At 44.6% G+C, this 27,159-nt stretch overlaps 1 protein-coding gene across 2 annotated transcripts in view; it reads right to left on the bottom strand.

The window, feature by feature from the left end:
- The window catches only part of ITGA1 (integrin subunit alpha 1), an 880,323-nt gene extending 853,724 nt beyond the window's left edge, over positions 1-26,599 (bottom strand). The window contains exon 1 of one of the 2 annotated variants that reach the window (XM_085631246.1): positions 26,110-26,599. In XM_085631246.1, coding sequence (XP_085487372.1) covers positions 26,110-26,155 — 46 coding nt within the window. In that variant the 5' untranslated portion in view covers positions 26,156-26,599. Of the gene's footprint in view, positions 1-25,450; positions 25,562-26,109 lie in introns of those variants that run through there. The other variant, XM_085631248.1, reaches the window with a different exon arrangement.
- Between the last annotated feature and the right edge of the window lie 560 nt (positions 26,600-27,159).

Here is a 27,159-nt window from a genome sequence, read left to right as displayed (position 1 = left end):
GCACAATTATAGCAGAAAACACAGGTACTTTAGAAACTCTGACATGCCCTGTGAAAACGCATTCCTGATTCACTTGAGGTCTGATTTTCCAGCTATAAACACCATTGCCAAACGACCACATATGGTGCAAATAGGGCACACACCTAGTACCAACATGCACTGAAAATAAACTGTGCCAAGTAATAGCAGCAGTGCACACATTCTCCAATCAGCAAGTCAGCTATACACTAACAGGACATTAAAAAGCAGAACACCACCTCTCACTAGAAAGAAATAGTCTACAATGGGAGATTAAAGCAGTGATGGGGTTGGGGGTGATTTGTGGATGGGGCAAGCACTGGTAGGAGCGAGGGAGCAATAAGATACAGGAGGGAGGAGGTGGGGGAATCGGAAAGCAGCAACAGAGGAAAAAACAGTGACAGGCAAGGGTGTGATTTATGGATGGAGCATGAGGGAGTATGAGGAAACGGAGATGGTAAAAGTAAGAGCACTGTGTAAAGTGCTAAAAAAGAAAGAAAAAAGTGGGTCCTAAAAATGTCATAAAAACATGAGCAGTGAATGTTTACAAGTACTTGGTCCATGCTCTGGGGAGGAGGGCTAAACACAAAAAGAGGCATGATCATGCATGCCAAGGACAAAATGTGACAAAGAATATGAGGCACACAATGGAGCAAGCAAATGGGAAGTCTGTGGGCGGGCTGAAGTCAACAGATTAAACCCAAAATGTCTCTTCTAGACAGCACATGCACAGTCTAGCCAAGATATAAAAAGGCCCCTCAATTCAGTACTTTAAGAACACAACTTAAGCAATCAGAATACTATGACACTGAAATTCTCCTGGAAGGTACAAACACAAGAATAGAGAGGAAAGTCAGTGAATTAAGAACAGACGCCTAAGATAGATAACAAAGCCTTCATGAGCAAGGGGCTGGCACAAAGCCACCTCTAAATATATGTTATATATCGCAAGCAGTAGGTCTGCCAACAGAGAGCTAACGCTGTCTATGTCTGAGATCTAATAAGAGGTCAACCTTTCTAAATACATCATCTTTCAGATGTCTTCTTGTCACACCTAATCCAAGCAATGAGATACTTTGCATGATCAGATTTGTAAAGAAAGTCCTTATCAGCTACTGTAGCAGCTACAGTAACTGAATACTGTTAGGTGTCCATAGTGCCACAACCCCTTAATCTACACGTGTATTCTTTGTTTTAGATAGGTCAACAAATACCAAAGATTGTTAATGAAAGTCAAAAGTGTACATCAACACAACCATGATTTTAGTATAGTTTGTCACTGCAGGCTATGCATATTGAAGAGACACAAGGTCTTCATGGACAACAGGTAAATGCACACCAGAGTCTATAATCTACATCTGAGTGTTTATTAAAGTGCATAATCTGAAAAAGTACAGATTCCCACCAGCAGTGTTTGCAAGTAAACTGCGCACTGCAAAATGTGACAGAACAGCTCAGCGTGTAATCATATGAGGCAGTAGTACCCAAATATTTGAGCGAACAGCACCATGTAAATAATTGAACTGGCAACAAATAGACTCCTAGGAATCAGATGCTGTGGTAACAGAGCATCAGTATGCTGAGCCATCAAATGGTATCACCCCTGAAAAAAGTGATGAATGTAAGTACCAGGTAAGTGGCTACATTGCAACTATTACCAAACAACAAGTACCAGCATTCAAACCAATGTGCCTGACCATAGTCATTGAGTCATAAAAACGTCGAGTCACATCCACGTCACCAGAAGTACCACAGAAAACATTATTAGACATATCTGCGTAATACCAGTAGTTCTAACATTGTCACATCTATAAAACCTTCTGGTCAAATGGCATGGAAAACTTACAAAAAGTGGCCCAACATTGTGAACCCTCAGACCAGGCATCTCATAGCTAACAAAGCCCGCTGAATACTAGAGGAAAACAATTAAGGAAAAGCAACAAGAGTGAAGGGGTGATGTCCCTAGGAGCATATTGGATGCCCATTTTGTATTCCACTGTAGCATACCCTCCTTCAAGAAGGATTAATACTCTACTTTCACCTATGAAGCCTTACTTGAAGAGTCAAGCATTTCTGTGTCTACCTCCTCTAAAGAAAATACTGTCTCTCTAGTCAACCAGACATTCAAGACAATGTATGGCGACACTATACACACAGAAGTCATATATGTACTTTCAACTCGTTGCATTTATCTTCACACCATTGAAAAATATAGCCCAAATTAGAATACAAAACGGCAAAGGCAGATTGTACAAATATGGCCGGGAAGACGTATAGCATGTTATGCAAGATGTCATGATGCTGCCCCATGAAGATCATGCCATATGCTCCTCACTCCCTACTGCAGCTGTGCAGGCTTTTTGACAGTAGCTTAAAAACACCATGTTTTCCTCTGCTTCTCAATATCCAGGGGCGTGAAGGAGCTAGGTGTTACGAGGGGGCCGCATACATTGAAGAACTAAGTGCTACTCCCCCTGATTCCAGAATTATTATCTGAACAATAGTTTCACCAATAGACACCAACAGTGCATACTTTCTCTACAATAAAAAGGGCCCAATTATGATGTCGGTTGGATTACCACCGACAGGCCGTCGGTGGCGGTCTGTCCGAAATCTGATGCTGCGGTCCGACCTCCACATAATGATGCGGTCGGTCAGAGTGCAGCAGGCGGAGGGACTGACCAATGCATCCGACAGGCTCAAGGAGCCCGTCGGAGCGTCGGTTGGAGCAGAATACCTACAGTGGGGGTGGTGCCTGCAGAGGCCCCGCCATAGGGATTATGATGTCCCTTTTCCCTCTGCCTTTACATGGTGGGCCTACCGCCATGTAAAGGCAGACAGAATGGGAGTTTGGGGGCACCTAGCAAGGCCCCTGTCCCCATTGGGCCTGTGCTATGACCCCAGGGGGGCCCATGTGGTGCCCCCCAAACATCCATGCACCATGCTCTAGGGCCGCAGCACAAGCTGCAATGGAAAATACTAGTTTTCCAACAACCTGCATGGCGGTCGCATTGCAATTGGGCAGGTGGGACCACTGACATATAGTTGGTCAGACACCTAGCTGAGGCAATGGCAGTCGGACGCTTGTCCGACCACCATCATAATTAGGCCCCTAGAGTTTGAATTCAATGACAGCCTACTTCCTCGAACACTATGGGGCTTTACTGAAACCCTACCACTGATGAGTTATCTATTGCAGGCATGGTTTCCTATTAAATACAGTCATATGTGTCTTTGTGCTTTATGAGTGTTTTGATTATCACATTATTCTCCGTACATGATATACATGGAGATTTTCTAGTCTTCTTTCGAATAATTCTCGGTTTGATACTTGTATCCACATACATATACTTGAGTGTGTGCATGCTTCAGTGCATTTTTTCACATAAGTGGAAGCACTATTTGTTGTTTCTGACAACCTAAGAAAGAAGGGGAATCTGCTGCACTGGTCCTCTTAGACTTGTCGTTGGTGTTTGACACAGTTCCCCACAATATCTTATTGGTCAAGATTCTGGACATCAGGACAGGTAAGAAAGCCTTTAAATGGATTAATCAATTCCTGACCCATAGAGAAGAGACAGTGGCTCAATATATTAACTTATTAAATGCATACATCTGTGTAACACCTTTTTCACAACATTTGTTATCTGAGTGCTCCACTGTTCTCTTTATTTTGTGTTTACCTTATGCAGATGAAACACAAATAGTTGTATCTATCTCTGACAGCAATGGAAATACAAAGATGATTTTTCAAAATTGTATGACAGTGGTGGTCTTATCGATGAGAGACAACTGCCTGAAATTGAATGGGAAGAAAACGGATGTTCTTGTTTTCTGCAAACTTTCCTGGACTTGTGTCTCACAGTTGTGGCCCAATGTCAGGGCCTCTCTCTCCAACAAAGGAAGCTAAAAATCTCAGAGTAAAAATTGGGAGTTGGCCTCTGATCTGCGGACGGCAGAGACTGTGGCGATACCGAAACCGGGTCTCAAGGGGATGCGCTGCAGAAACTTCCAACCAATCTCACTTTTGAACTCAGAGGTAAAAATATGGGCTAAGATGCCAGCCGCCCATCTCACGGGTGTGATCACAGGCCTCATTCACCCCAACCATTCTGGACTGATGCCCCATCAGGCCATTCTGCGTAATCTGTGAAGGATGAATAACGCCATTGCTATGAGTGGGGCCTTCTGTGGTCATACACTCCTCTCTATCAACTGTCAGAAGACGTTTGATTCAGTGGACTGGGCGTTTTGATTTGCCCTCCTTACCTGAGTGGGGTTTGACCCGATGTTTGTGAGCTATGTGTGCCTTTCCTACACCAATTTGATAGCCAGAATTTGGGTTGGGGGTGGCATTGGAGTGGTTTCAGGTGACAAGGGACACCCCAAAGGTTATCCCTTGTAGCCCTTACTTTTTCCGCTGTTAATTGAGCCTTTGGCTGCATGGGTGAGGGTCAATGCGCTTATCAGGTGTTATTAGTGGTCTAAGGGGGTGGGCTACAGAATTTCATTGTACGCCGATGACGTCCTTATATTCTAGGACAATCAGGTGGCCTGGGGCACTCTGGATTCTGAATGTTTTTGAATTCCACCCCGGTCTTTGGGTGAATCCCCAAAAATCTCCAATTTATCTCATTGCTCCTTGTCCGGTAGAAATGCTATGGGCTGCCGTATACCAATCCTCCCTCTAGGATTTAAGTACTTTAGGTGTTTTTGTCACCGGTGATGCGACCCACTCCTTTGAATAGAATCTAACACTTCCATTGGTTGCCCTTGGACGGGATGGGAAGTTCTTGTCCACTCTGCCTCTTTGCCTTTTGGGGTGCTCTGACATTTTTAAAAAGGTGACCCTCCCACTTCTGCTTTACCAACTGCAAAACTACCCATTTCCGGTCGATAAAACCTTCCTCCTTAAAGTTAATGTACAAATCCGATTGTTGCTGTGGGAGGGTGGCGCACCCCGCATTGTTTTGGTGAAATATTTCCAACTGGCTGTTGGTGGGAGGGATAGCCACCCCAGACCTGCCCCTGTTATACTGGGTGGAACATATGTTAGTTGTGAATGAGTGGTGTTTGGGGTCTTTGGGTATCATCAGTATGCGGTGGGGAGCTGTCTATTGAGTGGCCGAGATCTTCTCCACCTGCTCTATGGAGGGAGGGTCTCTGCGGCTCTTCCTCCTTCCACCCGCATGGTATTGGAGATATGGAATACAGCTTTGAAGACTGTGGGGTGGGCCGATCGTCTCACACTGGAGACCCTGTTGTGGTAGGGCACAAGACTTCCGCAGGTGATGGCCCTGAAGGGATTCATCACCTGGGACATAACAATAGGCATTTTGACGCTGGAGGATATGCTGCACAATCTGACAATTTAAGTTATTTCTGGACCTGCAAGATGAGTATGATATGTACGTACACAGTTCTTTCGATATCTGCAGCTCCGTCATGCCCTCTTCTGCAGCCTGTAGATTGTTCCCCGATGGAGGATAAAATCCTTCTATCAATCCTCAAAGAGCATAAGTTGTCGAAAATATTACTGTGTAATGTGCTAGACCCAATGGAGGGGGTGCAGCAGGAGTGGGAGGGTGAACTGGGCTGCCTGGATGATAACAATTGAAGGGAGGCTGTGGAGGCCCCCAGAGAGGCCGCCCAGTTTTGATTAACTCAACTCAAGATACTTCATAGAGTGCATCTCACTAGCGCCAGGCTCCATCACATGGGCCTGATACCTGCGAGAAACTGCCTGCAGTGTGATGATCCAAGGGGTGATTAACCTCACATGTTCTGGCACTGTCATGTCATAGATTATCTTAGGAAAACTCATAATTATTTTTTGGCTTTTTGACAAATAAACTCCTTCTTCCAAGCTCTGCTGCAGGAGAAGTAACTAGTGCCAGGACACCTTCGGGTAATCGCGCACTTTAGAAATCTCCTTAACATAACATAACATTATCAGAGGGTTATTCTTTGGTCGGGCCTCATTGTTGCTAAGAGGGATATTGTGAGGGCTTGGAAGGCGACTGAGGCCCCTCAGGTGAACACTTGGGCCAAGGTCATGGATCATTGTATTGGACTGGAACACCTGATGTACTTATCACAGGGCTGCCCCCAGAGACACTTTAAGATCTGGAAAGACTGGGCGGAATACAGAGGGATACAGCTAGAGCCATGCACAGAGAGCCTCTGGGCTGATGGTGGGGTGCCGGGATTATGTGGGATGGGCAATATCACTGTATAAACGGGATTATTGTGTTCTACGCTGTTATCAGGTGTTCCGGAGTTTGGTTATTGGACTGGAGGTGATGTCTTCCTGCTTTTCTTTTGTAGTACAATGTATTCTTATATTCTGCATTGGAACTACGCTCACTGTTCTGTTTTCTTATAGGAAGTTGTAAAGCTAATAAAATGTTTTCCAAAAAGTAAAATAATCTCAGAGTGATATTTGGCGGTGTCCTGTCTATTGCTGGCCAAATTAACAATGTTGCTGCATCTGGTCTGGCATGCTGCAATCTCTAGAAATCTTTCCACTATTTTCTTTTTTTGCACATAAAACTGCCATACAAGGGAGTGCCCCCTGAAAACAAAACAACAATATCAATGGAACAAAATATAGTGGAAAATATATCAAAAATAAAATATCAACAGGTAATTAAGTTTAGATTTTTCATACCTAACTCCACATCTATGTACCTACGCAGTACGTATACCTTTAAGGTATGTAGATGTAGAATTAGTAATAGTAAATCTATACTTTCCTTGTTTAATTTTTTTTATTTATATTTCATTTTTTTCTATCCATAAAAAATGGCAATCATGATCGGTTACATAAATACTTTTACACCAAGCATTAGAAACCAAAATCAGCCACATACCTTACACAGCATACAAACGATACAATATAGTGGCTAACAGTTGCACAAAGCATAGACAGGTAAAAAAAAGGTATGATAGAAACTTACTGGAAGGCAATCTCATTTCATATGCTCTCTCATGGGCCTCAAATTTGAGTGCCCAATTTTTGTCTTTTCATTGATTTGAGAGAAAAAAGGCTGAATTCTAAATTAAAAATATTATAAGATTTAGCCTGCCTCATCTCAAACGAAGGGGCTTCTTGCTGCAGTCAGACTGACGCAACCCCCACAGCCATAAATATTAGATATCTGAATAGATAGCCCGGTTGGCCCCGCTTGAGAGTGTCACCAACTCCTGTTAACATAACATCCACTGTTATATGAATATCCACCCCTGTAATTTTAGACAAAAAACCCTCAATATGCCCCCTCCATTGCGTTAGATAAGTACAAACATAAAAGATATGCGTGATATCAGCCTTCTCCGTCGCACATCTAAAACACTTCCCATCATTTGATCCCCCCCATTTCATCATTCTCGCAGTTGTGTGATATAAGCTAAAGAGTGACCTGAAATGTTGGGCTTTCAAATGAGCTGAAACCAGAATTTTTCCCGCAATATCGATCGATTGTTGAAATTACATCCCTTCCTGTCCTAACCGTGCACACCATTTCCTATCTTGGCCTTCCAGATCGTCCTGCTGTGTATCCATTAACGTACCATACAGTACCCCTATTTTAGCTACGCGTTTAACTGCCTCAACTAAAGGGTTAGGCTTCATCCCCTTCTGCTTCTGGTTTTTCCATAGGAAATCTCGTATTTGCAGATATTTGAAGAAGTCATTGGTTTGCAGACTAAATCTATCCGCTAAGGATGAAAATGAAGCGAGTCCTTCTTCTTCAAATAAATCTCCTAATTGCATTATCCCCATTAGCTCTCCATTAATCCATTCTAAGATCCCAAAATATAGCAGGTAGCATTATCGTGGAATTCGTAGGGGTATAAAAACATTTCTCCATACTGCCTTCCATACCTTATATGCTGCCACCACCACTTTAAATCGTGTTTTCTTAAAATAACTTGGCTCCAAATATTTAAATAAACAATATCGACCTGCTGACCCCAACAGCATCTGATATATTGACGGTGTCTCTGTCAATGTGCCCACTTTCTCCCCTGTTAAAAATATCCTCATATTCTGAAGGAGACAAGCATAATAGTAAAATGTTAAATTAGGGAAGGCCCAGCCACCATGGTTGCGTGGTAGCATCATAAATTTAGAAGCCCTCCGAGATTTCCTTTGCCCCCACAAGAATCTATCACACACAGATTGTAATTTCTGTAGCTGTGTTCATGTTAGCTCTAGTGGTGCTGCCCTACAGTAATAGCTTTGGGGAGAATATTCATCTTAAGTACGTTGCACCTCTCAACCAGTGAGAGATGCAGGCACTCCAGCCGATCGAATTGTTGTTTAATCCCTGCCAACATACCTCCCCAGTTAACCTCTATTAATTCCTGTAGGCACATCCTAATTTTAATACCCAAACATGTGGCTCCCTCAGTCACACGAACATCTCCAGGGCTTTTCGGCATCGAGAAATATCAATCCTATCCTACTTTGTTGTATATTAGCAAAATCTATCAAAGTAACTACTCTATTTATATGGTTGACCGTGCTCCTGCCAGGTATAAATCCATGCTGATGGATAGATACAAGGAGGTGATTACTCGCGCCGATCTAGTTGCTAAAATTTTGGCATAGACCTTGCCATCCGTATTTAAAATGGAAATTGGTCTATAAGACCCTGGCAAGTCTGGAGGTTTGTCTTTTTTCTTAGATACTACTATATTGGCCTCTTCGCATGACAGTGGCAGGTTCCTCAACTGTGCCTCTTGAAATGTAACCAGCATATCCTCCTTAAGCACCTGAAACAGCATTCCATAGACCTTAAGTGGTAATTTGTCTGGTCCTGCTGCTTTTCCCCTAGCTAATGACCCTATTGCCTCCTCAAGCTCCTCCACAGATATCGGGGCATCGAGGATATCCAATTCTTCCTGTCTTAAGCCTGCTACCTCTAGTTGCTGTAAAAATACATTGATAGCCTGCTAATTACATTCCCTCTGTGTGTATAACTCTTTGCAAAAGGCATGAAATACATCCAAAATACCCTCCATTGTTTCCACCGTATTCCCTTCACGATCAACCAATGACGTTATTTTTTGTAAAGATTGCTTAACCCATAACCTTGGTGCCAGACAGCGCCCTGTAGCTTCCCCATATTCATACCTTTCCTCCTTGTGAATCTTATACTGACAAGCGATTTCCTTGCTCCACACCCGATTGATTTTAGCTTTACAATAGGCTATCCTGGTTTGCATTCCCTTTACCTCCACACCCCTTCTTATTCTCTAAATGAGTTCCTGCTCCGCTATCCTAAGATCATCCAAGAGCCCCTGTATAATAATCTGCTGTTGTTTCTCTCTGCCCAATCCGTACATTAGTGTTTTACCCCTCAATCCTACCTTCAGAGCATCCCATACCATGGCCCTAGAAGTGGACCCCTATTAATATCCAGAAATTGTGTAGCCCAGCTTTTAATGTGATTAACGTAAGAGCTATCCATTAGGAGCTTCCTATCAAAGGTAAAAGCTCTGCCCACCTTCCTTTGGCTATTAGTGAAAACATCCAATAACAATGACCGTGGTCCGCCATAATATTGGGCCACACCTGTATTCTTGCCCCCACAGTAAGTAGCTTAGACATAAAAACATAATCAAGCCTAACTAGTTTGTGGTAGGGATAATAGTAAAAAGCATATCCAGGGTCCGGATAGTTCAGGGTCTGCCACACGTCTACCAGTCCATGATCCCCAATAAGCTGCTGTAATGCTTTAAAAACCTTGGGTTTTCGGCACCCATATTTATTATTGTATAACTCCCTCTCCTGACATTCCAAATGGATGTTAAAATCCCCACATAAAATCAGCGTGGTATCCCACAAAGCCAACTCAACATTTAACCCTTCTAATATTGCTGCTTCGTCGAAATTCGATCCGTATACTGTGCATATAATGACCTTGGTACCCCCTACCAAACACTTTGCCACTGGATTCAAGCAAGCCTTGCTGAAGACGGCCTAAATGCCAGAAACCGGTCCTAGGAAGCTTGTTTCCGGTCCAGGGAAGGCATGGCTTGACAGTTCGGGCTGGACTGTTCCCATGAGGCACAGGGTCAGACTGATTTGCATATGGCTATTTCTGAACTGGGGTGGCAGAGTGGGCTAAAGAACGGTGATGGATCAAACCCAGATCGCTTGACTGGGTGTGAGTGTTTGATTGGTTCTGATGCTCCGTCCATCCCCACCCCCTTTTGTACCACCCCCTACCAAACATTCAGCGATAGCCCACCTGCCAAAATTATCTGCCGATATCCTCGGAGTACCACAAATTCCCTGTCGGGCCAAAATAGCCACACCCCTATTTGTAGTGGTCTGTCGGGGATGCAACAATTAATGTATATCCAAGATCTTTTAATACTGTACGTTTGGGCCAAGGTATATGTGTCTCCTGTACACACAGAATGTCAGGCTTTGTTAGTCATAAATCGGCCGCTACCCGTTGCCTTTTACCAGTAGTGTTCAAGCCACATACAATGAACGAGGAAATTTGTAACCCACAAACTGTCATCCTACCTGCCATATCTTGCTACACTATATGCCCACTTGCATGTCGTTCCTTTACAAACAGCTATGATAGCTATAATAGCCATATTTCCTTTGTTATGGATTGATTTTACCCCGTCCCCACTCACCACACCCAGATTCTCCCCATACATCCCACACACCCCAAACCCTGTGACCCCGCCTCTCCCCCAACCCACCCTCCTCCCTTTTCCCAATCCTCGGGCAATAGGGCCTATGCCCCTTGCGATGGGGAGCTTCTTTGCTACCCGGTGTACCCCCTCACAAAAATTCTTATCTTCTTCCTCCGGAAGAGCAGCCACAGCCAAAAATGAATACATCATTAGGAGACATTAAAGACATTGCCATACCGTTTGACACCCCATCACGATATTACTCTTATATTTCCCACATAAAATTCAAAACGAAATCTGAAACAGTTGATTTGGTAATACCCCTACTGACATTTATACCTAAATGGATAGGAGGTATTCCTTAGCTTGTCCCTCTAATGTAAAAAAACGTGTTTGCCCCTTATATAATATTTTCAACGTAGCCAGCTTCAACAGAAAGGCTTGTGCCCCCTTGCCTTGAAATGGAGATGTTAATTGGTGCAGTTGCCACCTTTTTTCCACCATATGATAACAAAAATCAGGCCTGACAAAAAATTGGATGCCCTTCCCTGGACCTCTTCCTATCCGGCTGCGCAAGATAATATACAGCCTGACGCGCAAGGAAATTATTCAAACAAATCATAATCACCCTTGGCCCAAGGGCAGGCAGTCCCTATTTGCCTGTCTGTTGTTAAAATGGGAACCTATGTTCCCTTTGAACTTCACTGGCCCAGTTCCACATTGACAGTTCAAGAAAGGCCTCTGCAAACAGTTCCACCACAAATTTGCGAACATCCTAGCCCTCCATTCCCTCAGGGGTTCCTAATATTCTCAAGTTGTTACGCCGTAATCGGTTCTCTAAATCGACAAGCTTTAATTGAGTATTGTCCTTATATGAACATATAGCTCTGCAGTCGCCTTTTGGGCCGCCATTGCATCCTCTAGCGTGGATATACGTGATTCTGCTTCATTCATTCTGTCCATAAATTCATTACAAGCTTTGGCAATCCCCCTCACATTATTCTGTAGTTTCCGACAAGCAGTATGCATTTTTAAATTCTCTGTTCGGGTCTCAACTCTGTGATCAAAAATGCTTTGATATATTGACACTAATTACATTTCTTCATCCTGCTTTTCTACTGTATCTCCCATAGTATGGGTGGCAGATTTTGCTCCTTTGGGTGACAACTCTAATGAGAAAGAAAAGTCCCACAGCAAGCTATTCACTTCTTCTGGTTGCTGCACCTTTTCCTTAACAGCAATTTTTTTGTGCACCGTCAACAAATCAGAATTTTCATACTCCACGTTTATACTGTTTTGGTCACTTCCAGTCCTCATTATTGATCCTTCCTGAGAGTGCGATTTAGGGCCTAGTATGCATTCATCATCCCAGGTATCCGAGAGATCCCACATAGAAAAGAATTTCTCCCCTGAATTATTCTCTCTGCCAACACCCCCACAAGCTCCTTCAAGCTCAACCTCTTCCAAACCTCCATCGGCCATAGATCCAGTAGAGGCAGCACATTCCACAACTTTTGATTTCACAACCCTCTCATGTATGCTTAATAACATCGGGTTATACTCTGCCGTTGCCTCCGGCTTCCTAGCCTCATCCCCACTCTCTACGATATTCTGTAAAGACTCTGATTTGTTCTTTATGGAATGTTCCTCAGACACCGACTGGCCCTGGGATATACTGCCTACCTCAGTGCCGTCCAAATTTCCTGATGTCCCATCCATCATTTTCCCGGCACCTGCTTTGGAAACATGTGGGGCTGTAAACTTTTTTTTGCTCCCTGCCAAAAATACCTGGGGAACTTTTTTATTGTCCGCCGCTTGCTCACCTCCTCAGGATGGGTTATCCATGCTTCCCACTGCTCCATCCAATGCCAAAGGATGCATACTGCGACCAGTAGCAGCGCCTCTGTTCACTGCAGCCGCATCCAGAGTTGCTCGAGTCTTCCCTCCTCTGGCCGACTTGGGAGGCATACCACTACGTCTGAGCCTGGTAGGACATGCCTCACGCCACCAGCGAGCTTGCCGCTTCTGATACGTGCCGCGTACTGCAACGCTGTCGGTTCCTTTTCCAAAGCCGCCACCGGAGAAACCAACTTGCTAAAGATGCTGCATCGATCTCTCAGGCTCCACTAGGAAGTCTCTACTGCTTTCCTGAGACCATTCCAGGGAGAGACCAGTTCCTCTGTTTTTCCACCATATTTCAGAATCGTGTCAATACACAGCGAAAGAGAGGGGGGAGCCGGGAGTTGGTTGTTCACTCGTCCAACACAGGGGACACCATCTTACCAAATCTATACTTTCCTATAGCCACTTACCTTCGATATTTTGTACCTCAATATTCTGTCCTCAATATACTTGTTTCACAATACTGTTAGTGTTGTTATTCAGTAGTACAATCCCGTACAACTCCTTATTTTTTCGAGACTGGGCATTGCCTACTCCCTTTATTTGGGTACACCTCTTTACATCCTGAAACATTTCCAGATTTGACAGAATGCTGATACCAGACTTATTCTAGACATCCCCAAGCAGAACCTGGCCACTCCTTCTCTCATCTCCTTTCATTGGCTCCTAGTGTGGAAATGCATTATTTCAAATCCTTGTGCCTCACACACAATGCCTTGAAAAGTAAGTGATCTTGCTATCTGAGACAGAAATTCTCTTTCTATATCCCTGAACACAAGTTTTGCTCAGCATCTCTCCAACTACTAAAGATTTACACAGATAGAACGGAGAGTAAAGACTTTTCTTGTCTAGCTGCCAAACTGTGGCATACTTCCCCCCCTTTGTGTATCGCTTCTTGCAACTTATGTGGGAAAAATAATAAAACCTGGCTTTTCCAAATGAATCTGAAGCTTGTTGTTCTCTAGTTATCAAACAATATATGTAGCACTGGGATGCCCTGGTAGAAGCTGAGTGCAGTAGAAGTCTTGATTGATTGTTTCTTTCATTCAGGATAGATGCACATGCTGTGTGGTTTACATGAGATTAGGTAGCCACAGGGTTGTTGCCTGAAGCCCCAGGTAGCTTTTGTTTAGGCCAAGCACTTTGGGAGGGAGCCATGCGGTAGTATACAGTATGCACATTGCATGTGGCCTGCTGCTGGTTTCTGTGTTTCACACAGAAATAAAGGAGCCAAGCAGTTGAGTGGAGAGGTTAGTTAAAGGCCTCCTTAGAGATTTTTAGCAAAATTTGCGACAGGTGCTGAAAAACAGGAGGAAAAGTGGTTCCTGGGATCAAGGGAAAAGCATCTTTAAGGGAACTGCTGAAGTAAGAATGAGGGTGATCCTGGTAAGGTAAGTTTGGGTAAAGATGAAGAGAAGAACGATTTTAGAGTGGTGAAAGGGATGATAGTTCCAGAAGGATTTGAGGTTTGGTGAGGGACAGAAGGATTTTAGTAAGGGTGGAAATGGTATTAGGGTGAGGATCTATGGAGGCCAGTTAGGAGTAGGTTCATTATATGGCAAGAGAGTTAGCTTGAGTGTGAATGGAAAGAGAATATAGAATCCAGAGTGTGCAAATTCAATACATGAAGTTGTACCATTTTTTTATTTTTACTGTTGTATGTCTATTCTTGGCGTCAGCTGCGGTAACGGCAAAATCACCCATGTCTAGCACATCACATGCATTCTTGGTTTCCCAAATACTACAAAGGTCACCAGGTCAAGTGTCAGCTGTGCTTGGTCAAAACACAGTCAGCTTGTAAATACACTCCCTTCCTCAACTTGGGACCATAAATATGACCGGAACAGAGAGTCAGCTGAAACACATAATCCTTGCAACCAGCAAAGTCTCTGGGACACAAGAGAATAAAAAAAAACAGACACTGGGAATAAACTTCTGCAACCTGTAAGGACTTCTTGGATTTCCTAACAAGGAATAAGGTGTAACCTGGAAATATAGACAGACTTGTAAGGAGGTTAGTGAGAGCTAAGAAGATCTTCTGGACATGTATATTGACCTCTTCTTTGAGCACAGAAGGGTGCTTTAATACTTGCTCTTTCTAGTAGTGATGCTCTCATTAAACCTGATCTGTATACTTTGAACCTCCGAGAGCATCTGTCTTCATTCAGGAAGCTGTGTCTACTGTGCTTCACATTATCATAAGGCGCTGACTTAAGAGTATAGTGAGTCCTTTTGGAGACAGCTCAACTCACTTCCTCAATCAACCTGCTGGATGCAGATTTTGAGCAGTCCCATGTGGGAAATCAAGACACGTTATATTATGTTGCTACTTCAGAGAGGACTCATTTTTTCTTCTACTTTCATCACTCCATAGTAGTGTAACACTTTTCTTGTGCTTCTTCCCATCCAGGCTGCTTAATTTTTCATTGATCTATATTTGTTTTTACTTTTTACAAGGACCCATCAGTTGCACACTGCTAAAAGGGTATTTACATTTGCTCGACGTGCACCCTGTACTTTCTTTTCATTTTTTTAAATAACTTTTGGAAGGGACCAGCATATGAACACTGGCAGGCTTCAATTTATCCACCATCAGACACATATGTTTTTTTATTTCACTCTTCCTCCATAGCCGCTAACCCCCTTTGATCTGGAAATTAGAAATAAATTGTAAAGATGGTCACTGCCTATTGTGTGCACAGGTACAAATGCCATCTTTGAATGAGTTTGTTTAATTCCCTTAAGAATAAATTATTACAAGATACCCACTGTGTGTGTCTGCATATGAGTGCATGGCAAACATCTTGTGATCATTTTTCTTTCGCTTTACAAACATTTATTACACAGTGGGCACAGCACCTACAGGCACACATGCAGCCAGTCATATGGGGGAAAGAAAGCATGGACAAAGTCATAGGTGAGATCTATTGGCTTTACTAGGGCTTGTTTTGATTTTGACAGGGTTTTTGGTGACAGTGAGGTGATGGGGAACAAAAGGGTTGGAAGTGACAGCTACAACTTTCAACATGGGGCCACAGAGGCAATCAGGGCATCAGTAGATAGGGGCATCAATGCTGCCCTTATCTTACTCGACCTGTCTGTACCATTTAACACTGTTAATCATGATCTTTTGATTGATCGGTTAGATGGTGTTGCTCTCTCTTTACTGCGATCTTTTTTGACAGATCGAGTTCAATCTGTCACTCTCGGTCTCTTTGTATTAGAACCCTTTTCTTTACCTTGCTGAAGTCCACAAAGCTTGTCATTAAGCCCAACTCTTTTTAATCTTTTTGTTACATCTTTGGCATCTTTAGTGAAATCATTTGGGTTGTCATTAGTATCTTATGCTGATGACACCCAGAGTGTGCCTTCCCTTTCCAGCAAGGGCCCAGACTTGAGTGACATTTTCTGGAACTGTATGAGGGCAGTGAGTCTATGGATGGATAATAACTGGCTGGAATTGAATCCTTCAAAGACAGAAGTTACCTTATTTGGTAATCCCAGCTGAATTTAGCTCTCTTCCATCACCCGTCAAGAAAGTAAAAATCCTTGGAATCTTGATTGACAACAGACAAACCAACAGGGAACAAGTCAATAAGGTGATTTCTACCTGTTTTTACATGCTACGCATTATTGGGGAAATAGTGCTGTTTCTTCTGTTTGACTTGTTGAAGACAGTTCTCATAGCCCTTGTTATCTAATGTGGACTATAGTAATGGCCTGTATCAAAATCTTCCAAATGTTTCTCTGAACAAACGTCAGATTCTTCCAAATTTAGGGGCATATTATCAAGCACGGCGTTAAAATTACCGCTGCTTTAGCGGCAGGAAACTGCAGCTAAAGCGGCGATAATGGGCTTGATAATATACCGCAGAGAATTCCAATAGAAGCCCATGTTGACACCAAAACATGGCCCTCTATTGGAATTCTCAAGGGCATATCTTCAAGCCCATTATCACAGCTTTAGTGGCAGTTTTCTGCCACTAATGCAGCGATAATTTTAACGCCGTTTCTTGATAACATGCCCCTTGGTGGCCAGGATGCTGATAAAGGTTCCTAGTTTACAGTCTGCCTCACAGGCTATCAATAGTTTACATTGGTTACCTGTACAGAAGCGCATCGTTTTTAAGGCATTGTGCATTATATACAAAGCGCTTCAGGTCCAGCCTACCTGAGGGAAAAACTCAGAAGGTATGCCCCAGAGAGGACTCTTCACTCAAGTTCAGCCAGTAATCTGGTAGTTCCCCCCATAAACTTTCATCTTAGGGAGGTAGGGGTTTTGTGGTTTGTACTGCACGGAATTGAAATAGGCTCCCTCTTGAAATAAAAACAGCTCCATCTCTTATTAGATTTCGAAATGCTCTAAAAACATGGCTTTTTTGGCAATTGAAGCTGGCACTTAGCTCCAAGATGCCTCTGGTTATTTGACTGCATTTACAAAAAATTCAAATCCAATCAAATGTAGTTATGCAGTGTGGGATTGTAAGCAGGTCTGTGATGACGGAAGAGCAGTACGTTAGAGACTTTGGAGGGGCAAAGGGGATGCACGACAAAGTGTCACCTATGCAAGGAATCACAACATTTGTTTGTGTGTTGCAATTGTTTATTAAGTAAGGAATTAAAATGAACATCCAATAGGCCGATGTAACAACTTCGTGTAGCAGCAAACAGGATGAGTTGACACAGAACAATAAGAAGAGAGGAGGGGTGGGGTGGGGTGGGGTGAGGAAGTAGTCGCAGGGGTGGGGAAATCACAACACTTTAACGTTTGATTGAATGTGACCCATGAAAGACAAATGAAGCATTGGGAACGTTTTAGAGTGTGATGGTGGAAGCTGGTGTTCAGATTAACAAATACAGAGTGTTTTGCTGAAGGCCAAAGTGATTTGGTGAAAGAGTGGGATACCAGGGACAACTGAGGTGCACTTTGGAATGGTTGTGAATGAGGAGCTAACCCTGAATATGCAGCTACATTAAGGATGGTGTTGCTTGTCCATGTAAAAAATATTTTTGGGGCGAAAGAAAGCTTTTAAAGGTGGGTGTGGAGAATTGGACACAAAAACTAGAAATTAGCAAGGTGAGTGATAAAGGTCAATTAGCAAATTCGGTCTAAGGGAAAAGGAATATTATAGGGTGGGTGCAGGTTGGGGTCGTCAGGGCCGTTGCTAGGGTCGGGTAATCTCTAAGGGGCATATTATCAAGACGGGCAAAAAAATTATCGCCGCTTTAGCGGCAGAAAACTGCCGCTAAAACGGCGATAATGGGCTTGATAATATGCTCTATGGAATTCCAATTAAAGCCCATGTTAGATGTGAAGGACATCTAACCTGAGCTTCAATTGGAATTCCATAGAGCATATTATCAAGCCCATTATCGCCGTTTTAGCTGCAGTTTTCTGCCGCTAAAGCGGCAATAATTTTATCGCCTGTCTTGATAATATGCCCCTTAATTTCTTGAGTGAAATTTGCAAAATTGACTATGTTTATTTCATGGGAAAAAAAGCTACTTTTCCAAGAAGTTCCCGTTATGGTATTCCAAGATACACTTTCTGCTCAAACTAGTCAGTTGATTGTGTCTTGCATTATCTTTTTATTATGTGAGGTACTCCCTCGCATTAAAAAGCAATGCAAGGCATGATCGTACCTACTTCTGAAATAATGGTGGTCTTGACATAAAAGTTGCAATGGTAATATAGGCATTGCCCTGGTATCATGATGGCAATTTTTGACATTGCTTAATATACTGTGGGCATTCATTGACATGCACTGTCAGACAGAGCTTGATGGATTGAGTAATAAATACCCATGTATCTTATTCTGTTAATGGCAAGTCATGTCCACTGATACTCATGTGTAATCATTTATCAGTTCAAGTACTCACTCATTGAGTCCTTGAAGCTCATTCACTCATCAGCCATGCCTCCATTCAGGCAAGCAGTCATCTATACCTTGATATAAACGTTCGAACTGACTCATTCTCACAACTCATCAATCCACAGAATCAATACACAAACCGACCAATCACGGATGAAGCACTCTCACTTCACGAAATCAAATCGATTGGCTGTTTTAATAAGAAATCCATATTTATAATATTCAAAAATAAACGCCAACCCGTTTTCAAACTACTAAAACAAATGCAGAATTTTGAACTACATTTTAATGGCTGAATATTGTTAATGTTCACACGTGTACACAAACCAACTGAGACATTGCAAAGCAATCAAATGCCTTGGTCACCTTTGACTGCCGATCCTGATGTTTAAAAGTAGGGCCGGGATTCTTAAACATTCAGCAACCTATGTTCCTAATCTTTCTAACTAAGAAGTATAACGTTTAGAATAATGATCATTTGTAAGTAAAAAGTTATAAAATCAGATTCTGTGCTCGGAGGGTCTTGAAACGCAGTTGCTGGCGGGCACTTTGACTAATGCTCTTCCAGGACAATGCAGAGAGAGCTCTTGTGGAGTAGAGAGCCAGAAGCAGAGGCGTAGCTAGAGCATGTGGCGCCCGGGGCTATCCCTCAGATTGCCGCACCAGGGCGGGGGGGGTTTGCTGGGGAAAAAGGATGGCAAGCACTTGAAAGAGGACCGAGTGTCACGTAGTATCGCCGCTAATAGTTACCTCGATCATGCAAGTTACATGCACATACATGACGCGGTCGAAGGCTACACAGTTGAATACACCGGTGACTGGCAGTGACTGGCAGTACAAAAGAGAACACACAGACTGCATGATCTATCTGGGGACTCAGAAAAACGGCATGTGACATTCATCAGAGAGCTGCGTGAACAATTACCTGTTAATTCCCTCAGCACAATGCAAACATGCACATACATGACACTGTTCAGGGATCCATCATCTACAGCTGACATTAAATGACCATTCATCATGGTCCCCCCATTCAAGCAGAGCACTTTGTGATCTGCATGGTACATGTTCTTTGCTGCAGGCACATTAACCCTTTGTGCTACCTTTCCAGGAGTCAACCCTTCCACTAGACAAAACTGGGATCTCTCTCTAGGAAGAACATTAATCACCGAAGTTGTCATGACATTTTTATTGTTTCTGAAAATTGCTGGAGGCCAGGAAGGAGGCAGCATGTTTTTTTAAAACCATAATATACTTGGAAACACTACGCACCCACCCGAAATAGGTACCCAGTGCGGTCACGCCGTTTGCACCGCCCTAACATGCTCAGGGTTCATGTGACCTCAGTGACAGAGTCACAGTGACTGGATCACTGTTGCTCTAGGGTGTTGCTGCTTCGTAGGCCGGCCGCAAGACTGGAGATGAACTTCAGTATGGATTATGGTGGACAGGCCTTCAAGGTTATCTCACAATTGACACCACTAGGGTGCACCTGCTTGTGCTAAGACATCAAGCCTTTTAAGGTCTAGTGGGGCCTTCTAAGGTTTAGCATGGGAATATGCTCCCTCAGTAGAGTGGTCTGGTGGACTGGTCATGAAGGCTGAACCCAGTTCCCCAGTTCCAAATTGAACAGCTCTGGCCATAGTGCCACATCCTCTCCCCCACTGAACACCATACTGCCCCACTGAGAGAAACTCGCACTGCCTTCAGGTACAACCTAATTGTGCCCGCTATTAACACTTGGATGTGGCTCTATTCAAATTATGCACTTGATAAGAGTAACATGCTGCCTAAAAAAAAAAAAGTAAAAGCTAGCACTCATAGGGAATGCAAGATTACGTAAAGCATGTGAAATGTAAGCAGACACAACATGGTTACCTTAACGATCTCTCACTCACTATTCAGAAATCAGCGAGTGGTTTTACCTGAAGAGTTAAGGACATGACTACAGGGCCCTGAAGGGACCCGTTTCAATGTCCATTGCTTATATCCTTACAAAACGTAAGCAGTATGGTTTAAAAAGACCACATCCATAAACACAGAGCCATGGTACACATTTTGTTTTCCAATCCACCCATCAACCAGGTATTGCAGTACCTCCAGGAATGGTGCACTTTCCCACCTGGGGACAACAATGCTGTTCAAAGAAAGACGAGAAAACAAAAGTAGCGCTTCACTGACAAACTCTGTAAAGTGAGGCTGATGTATTTGGATGTGAATAAAACCAATCGGGCCACTGTGCAACCACTCTGTCTTGCTTTATTTAGTTATGTATTTATTTCTCATATTTTAAACCTTCTATTTCTCTCCATCCCACTGCACTTTGGAATAGAAAAATGTCAGAAAAAGGGCATTTCCTGCAAGAGTGTTTTTCTTTTTTGGATCCATTTCACAGGGAAGCAACTAAATGAAGGAAGGAAAGAGAGGTTGTGAACCGTTTCTTCAAGCTACGGTTTTCAGTAAGTGAGGAGCAAGACAGAAAGAGAGAGAATAATAGGAAGAGAGGGGGGGGGGCAGCTGCCAGCACAGAAAAGAAGAGGACATTGCCCGAGTCCTATTCCTTCTCTGCCCGTCCACGAAAGCAAGCCGAGCCTTATCTGAATGCCTTTGTCCGCCCCCGAAATAGTGCCGCCTGGGGGGGAGCGCGCCCACCGCTCCCCCCCCCCCCTTCCAGCTACGCCACTGGCCAGAAATGTCTTTTATCCTCTCCTCCCAGTATGCAGACCGCCGCTGTGTTGCAGTCTGGAACTCATCGCACTCGCAGGCACAAACAACTGTCGCTAAAGCCCGTCAGTCGGAGATGTCAGGCAGCGAGAGGAGCCGTCTGCCAGGGCCAGCTGTCCGCAGGTGTTTCACGTTTAGGGAGCCAGGTGGGACTGGCACTCGCAGCCTCTTGAGAGCACTCTAAGAGAATGCATGTGTTCAGAGAAGCTGCCCGTCCGTTTCACTGTGCGCAGGACAAGCGTGACAGTCAAACACGCGAGCAGTACGCACTCCCACACTTATCGAGTTTCACTCGATACCATACATGGCGAGCTGGGGCTGAGCGCGCCGTCCTGCAACAGCACAGTTCGCTGAAGGCAGATCCCCCGCTCTCCAGCATGCCAGGCACGCCCATTAGGCACAGTGGTGTCAAGGAGTCCGTGGTAAGAAACACGAGCCGGTTCCTGATGTGCGTAGTGCTGTCACCACACAGTGCATACCCCCATTTTCAAAAGGAGGATTCATCTCTGAGCAAGGGTGCGGGGGATGCGGAGTGTCAAGAAGATTTTCCTCCGTATGACGTTTTAGGGAGATTACATGGGACATTATGCATTCCATACATGTATGGGCTCAACGTTGCGGTCATGTAACTGGGCATGAAACCATGGAGGCTTATTTGAGCTCAGGGAGATGGCCTGCCTGCCATGCTCTTGGGAAGGTACTCACACCACCATTTTTGTTACCCTTGAAAACAATGAGGCAGATTTATCATGGATTTGTAATAGTGCAAAGTCGTAAAAACTGACGCAAATAGGCGCAAAGTCTTAAGCTATTTACTGTCAAAATGTCATGCAAACAGTGCTTCACGCTACTTTGCGTTTTTTTGTGTCATGAGAGCGTTCCATGGGTGGCACGTGGGCATTCCCATGAAACCACCAAGCCCTGTCTATTAACAATTAAAAGCATGGTTTTGCGCCCAAAATATTGCACTTACTGAAGGCAGGTGTTTAAAAAAAAAATGTAATTTCTCCTAATTTTAGCAACATTGCATGTTGCATGTGTGTTGGATGTACAGTACGCATCCCTTGTGGGAAAATGTTAAAGTTAGTCAAAGCATAGGATTTCATATCGTATTGGTTGCACACTTCTAGTGCACAACCTATGCTAGACGTAACACACACAACCTCGCCTTATGGTGCCAGGGTGTGTGCACGGTGCAAGTCAGGTTCAACATCCGCCAGCGCAGAGGGAGAAACAGCACCATATTTCTGCAGCTATGGCTCTGTCCTGCGCTCTCCCTCTTGCAACACAGCGCAGCAACTTTAGTTGAATGAATGAAAAGCCTCTTACAAAGGACAACAGCTGCTTCCAAGGAAGAAGGGAGAGTCCTGGCACTAAGCTAGCCAGACACACGGACTGAAAGACTTCTCTCTATAAAGGAAGGCTTTAAGATTGGATTTAAAAACATCTTCCGCTTCAATTTCTCGAAGACTCCTGGATAAGGAATTCCACACCCTAGCAGCCCATACAGAAACAGATCTTCCCCCTGCTATGACTTTGCGAATCAAAGGAATCTGAACACGTCTCTTTCTGGCAGAGCGAAGAACCCTACAGGGGTCATAAACTCTAACTCTTTCTTGTAAATAACAAGGGCCTCTTTTATGTCGGGTTCTATGAGTTACTGTTAGAGCTTTGGATTTATTCTTTGCCTTATTGGGAGCCAGTGCAGTGCCTTCTGACCATCACTGGTGGAATGCCGATGAGGGTATTCAGAATAAGGCGTGCTGCTGCATTCTGCACCAGTTGAAGCTTATTTAGCAGACCTTCCGTCGCCCCAAGGTACAGCACATTGGCATAGCCTAATCTAGCCATAATCAATGCTTGGACAATGTCTTTTCTCATAGCTGTTGGGAGAAATTTGAAGATCTTTCTTAAAGATTTTAGGATCAAAAAACAAGTAGCCGTCAAGGGACGCACTTGCAGTAGAGAAGATAAATCCTTGTTGAATTTAATCCCTAACTTTATTGCCACACAGCCTCTATCAGAGGCTCCCCCTAACCAGCTGGCCGGATGTATGATATTACAACGTGGGTTTTTACCACGCGTGCAGTTACATCGCATGCGTTACAACGCATGCGATGTTACAACGCTATGCCATTAGAACGCAAGTCTTTACATCGACTTGCGCTAGATGGCGTGCTGACATTAAAAAAGTGTAATTTACTATTCCAACTCCAGTCCACTTAACAGTAGGGAAGGTGTTGGGATAGTAAACTACACTATTTGTAATGTTAGCACACCATCTAGCGCAAGTCGATGTACAGACTTGCGCTCTAATGGCATAGCGTTGTAGCATCGCATGCGTTGTAACGCATGCGATGTAACTGCACAGCGTGGTAATAACCGCGTTGTAATGGCTGTTCCCCAGCTGGCCATAATCTTCTAATGTCTAAGGAAGACTTCTCCAAAGAGCAGCTTATGAGCTAGTGGTAGCTCTCCTGCTACTTGTAAGTAGCTCTCCTCTGTACAGCTGGGCATAGTAAATTAAAAGCTTTTGACTGGTTGAATTGATGTATAGACTAAAATTGAAATTCATGAATTTGAGACAAAAATGAGTGTATTTTCAGAAGGCATGAGCTGATCTTTGGAGATAGACTGCCAGGGGCGGCTTCTCCACTAAGGCGGTAGACTGTCACCCCGCTGCTTTAAAAGCAGTGCAGAGGAAAAATTAAATGATATCTAAGAAATGTTATCATCATTTCATTTTTCCTTTCCTAGGTGTGGGGAGGGGCGGGCTGGTCAGACCAGGGGCCAGGAGAGGGGTAGTGAGCACACTCAAAGTGCACATGAATGTTTGACCGGCTGTTTTGGGCCGGCCAAACATTCATGCGCACTTTGCATGTTCCTCACCAGGCTGCATTATACAGCCTTGTGGGAAACATGCACATGCTCCCTGTTCCCGTCTGACCAATCACAACCCTACAACACAGCATTGTGACTGGCTTAGTGGAACTTAGAGGAACCAATCACAACGCTGCATTGCAGCTTTGTCATTGGCTTAGGGAGCCTGAGAGCCTGGATGCTTCCTGCGAAGTGGAGAGGTGGCGGAGAGGCAGCAGCTGGTGACGTGACCAGCAGGTAAGTTTTCTTGATTTTATTTTTTTACCCCTCCCCGCGGACCTCCTCCACCGTTCCCTACCAGCCGACACTGTTAAATGGCTACATTTTTAAAAGATATTTAAAACTGATATTTTATGATTATGATATGAGTATCACCTTGAAGTATTCAAATTGACAAATTCTTTTTTTTTTACATTATTGCCAGCAACCCTTCACTAAGAGGATCATTGCTGGTAATTTTGCATGTCGTGACCACTAATGTAGTTTTGTCTCATGTGGTCACTATTAAGGCACTAATTATATTAGTAAACCGGTATGATTTTCATTGAACATAAGTAGGTCTTACTGCAGAAAAGGTTGGAGACCGATGGTCTAAGGGCTCCGAATGACCAAAGATAAAAATCTCCATCTTGTCAGAATTCAGCTTTAGACAGCTAATGTGCATCGGCCCTGAAACACCCCTGAAAATGAGCTACTACAGACTCATCAAGTTGTTGAAAGGCAAGCATTAGTTGCATGTCATCAGCACAGGACACATTATTAAAGCCCCGAGGCTTCTGTGGCCAGTGGCTCAAAGGCGAGCACTGTGGTACCCTACATCTCATCTCCCCACAGCTCGAGGGATACGGAGGTGAATGAACCGCGAGCTGCTGCATCGATGACAGACATACTTGTAAATCTACCGTAACGTCTGTCCTCGTGCATTTCACATCCCCATCATTGCTATGTACATCTCTACAATATGCTAAATGTTCTGTTGTATTTCTATTGATTAAAGGAGGAAGGATTAGACCAAGATCACACAATTATCTTAAGGATGGAAACATAATTGAAATCTGCTTCTCATAGAAAAATAGCATGAAATGGCAGCCAAATGCTGCAACAGCGCCACAGCAGTCCTGAAATCTCTTTCACGCAACACAGTGCTGCGTTACATGACTTTCTAATACATTTGCTGCATCTTGTGAGAGCGGCCATGGTTTGGGCATGTCCATCTCAGTTTATGCTCCAGACTTAGCAGCCGCTGCAGAATATAGGGGCATATTATCAAGGCCGGCGTTAAAATTATCGCCGCTTTAGCGGCAGAAAACTGCAGCTAAAGCGGCGATAATGGGCTTGATAATATGCCGCAGAGAATTCCCATAGAAGCCCATGTTGACACCAGAACTTACCTGCTGGTCACGTCACCAGCCGCTGCCTCTCCGCCACCTCTCCACTTCGCAGGAAGCACCCGGGCTCCCAGGCTCCCTAAGCCAATGACAAAGCTGCAATGCAGCGTTATGATTGGTTCCTCTAAGGTCCACTAAGCCAGTCACAATGCTGTGTTGTAGGGTTGTGATTGGTCAGACGGGAACAGGGAGCATGTGCATGTTTCCCACCGGCGATCATTTTATCGCCTGTCTTGATAATATGCCCCATAGTTACCAGACTAGCACGTGTGCAGATCACAACTGGAGTTCTCCTCATTGCCAATGAGATCAGGGAACTTGAGGTTAAAGGTGTGGGCAGCTTTCAGCTCCCAAGTCAGTCACATGTGCCAGTGTCAAGGATTCCGTTAGCTATACGTTTGTGCAGCCTGCGTGTGAGGGGCAGAAGGAGGGGGCTGGGTAAGCGGAAGAGGGTGTAATGCTGCTGCAGCTGGAGTTTTCGCGCCTTCCCTCCCTTACATGCTGGAGCGTGGGAACCGACTTTTCAGAAAATGTTTCAGCAGTGGCAATGCAGCTTCGGACATCCGTGTGAAACAGAGCACAGGAGCAGCTGATGGTATATTTACCAGTGGCACACACACACAGACAGTAGTAATACCGAGAGCATAAAGGAACCGCCTCACCTGTCAGAAGGGCACACAGGTATGCAGGTGATGGGCGCCCTGCCATCCTTCTGTGGGGTGATGTGTGCCGCTCTACAGCCACGCTCCAGACAGGTCTCTGCGGGCCGTGATAGGGGAACAGGCAGCGCCAGACAGAGGTGATAATACCGCCTTTTCAGGGTCCTGGTTTCGTTCTAAATTGTCGCCTGGTCCTGGCACGATGACTATCTCGCGTTCAGTGGGCTGCTGTGGTCCAGGGTAGACTCGCCTGGCTGATAAAGCCGGTCACTGGTGCTTTGATCTGAGTGAGCCTGGGTGAGCCCCACAGACCGCAGTGAGTGCCAGACAGGCTCCGACGGGTAGCAGCTCTCCCAGCCTGACGGAGGGGCGCAGCACCGGCCCTCCACTGGGCTCTGTGCCCGCCCTGTCACAATGCCCTTCCTGCGTGGAACTGGTTATTTAGTTGTAGTTTCGCTGCTTCTCATCCCCAGGCGCCCTCCCTCGAGAGACTGAAATAAAGCTCGCTTTGAGCTCAAGCTGAGTATCTGCGCCCCTCCTCCGCCCTGCTCTCAGCACTGTTTCTACACGTCACTGCCATCCGCGAGAGCATCCCTGTCCGACGCCTGCAGCCCGCGCTGGCTCCTCTGTGCTCAGGCTGTCTACCAGGGGGTCTGCCTGCAACAATGCACTGAGCATCTTTTCGTTCCTTTGTCTCCCCTGCACACTCTCCTACCACAGGTCTGCTGCCCTCGGCCCTATAGGACCCGGTAATACCTGCAGTGCAAGGCTACCACCCGCTCACAATAATTCAAAACAATTCAGACTACACAGTTTTAACGTGGAGAAAAGGATTGTTAGGCCTTCAGTGAAATATAGGTTGGGTTAACTCAAGCGGTCCAGCTGGTCAGACGCAGGTGAATAGGAGCTGACTTGTGTAGAAAGGGCAGGCGTAGGCTCTACATTTTTGTCAGAAGAACCCCATACAACTCCTTAAGCCTCCCCAACAGACGCCTTTAGAGTCCCATCCCCAACATTCGGAGAACATAAGGATCTGGGTAGAATACCATGTGC

Source organism: Triturus cristatus, chromosome 2_1 (assembly GCF_964204655.1).
Source record: "Triturus cristatus chromosome 2_1, aTriCri1.1, whole genome shotgun sequence".
NCBI classification, from domain to species: Eukaryota; Metazoa; Chordata; class Amphibia; order Caudata; family Salamandridae; genus Triturus; species Triturus cristatus.
Note: the sequence above shows the minus strand (reverse complement) of the source record. Positions and strands in the feature narration are given on the sequence as shown.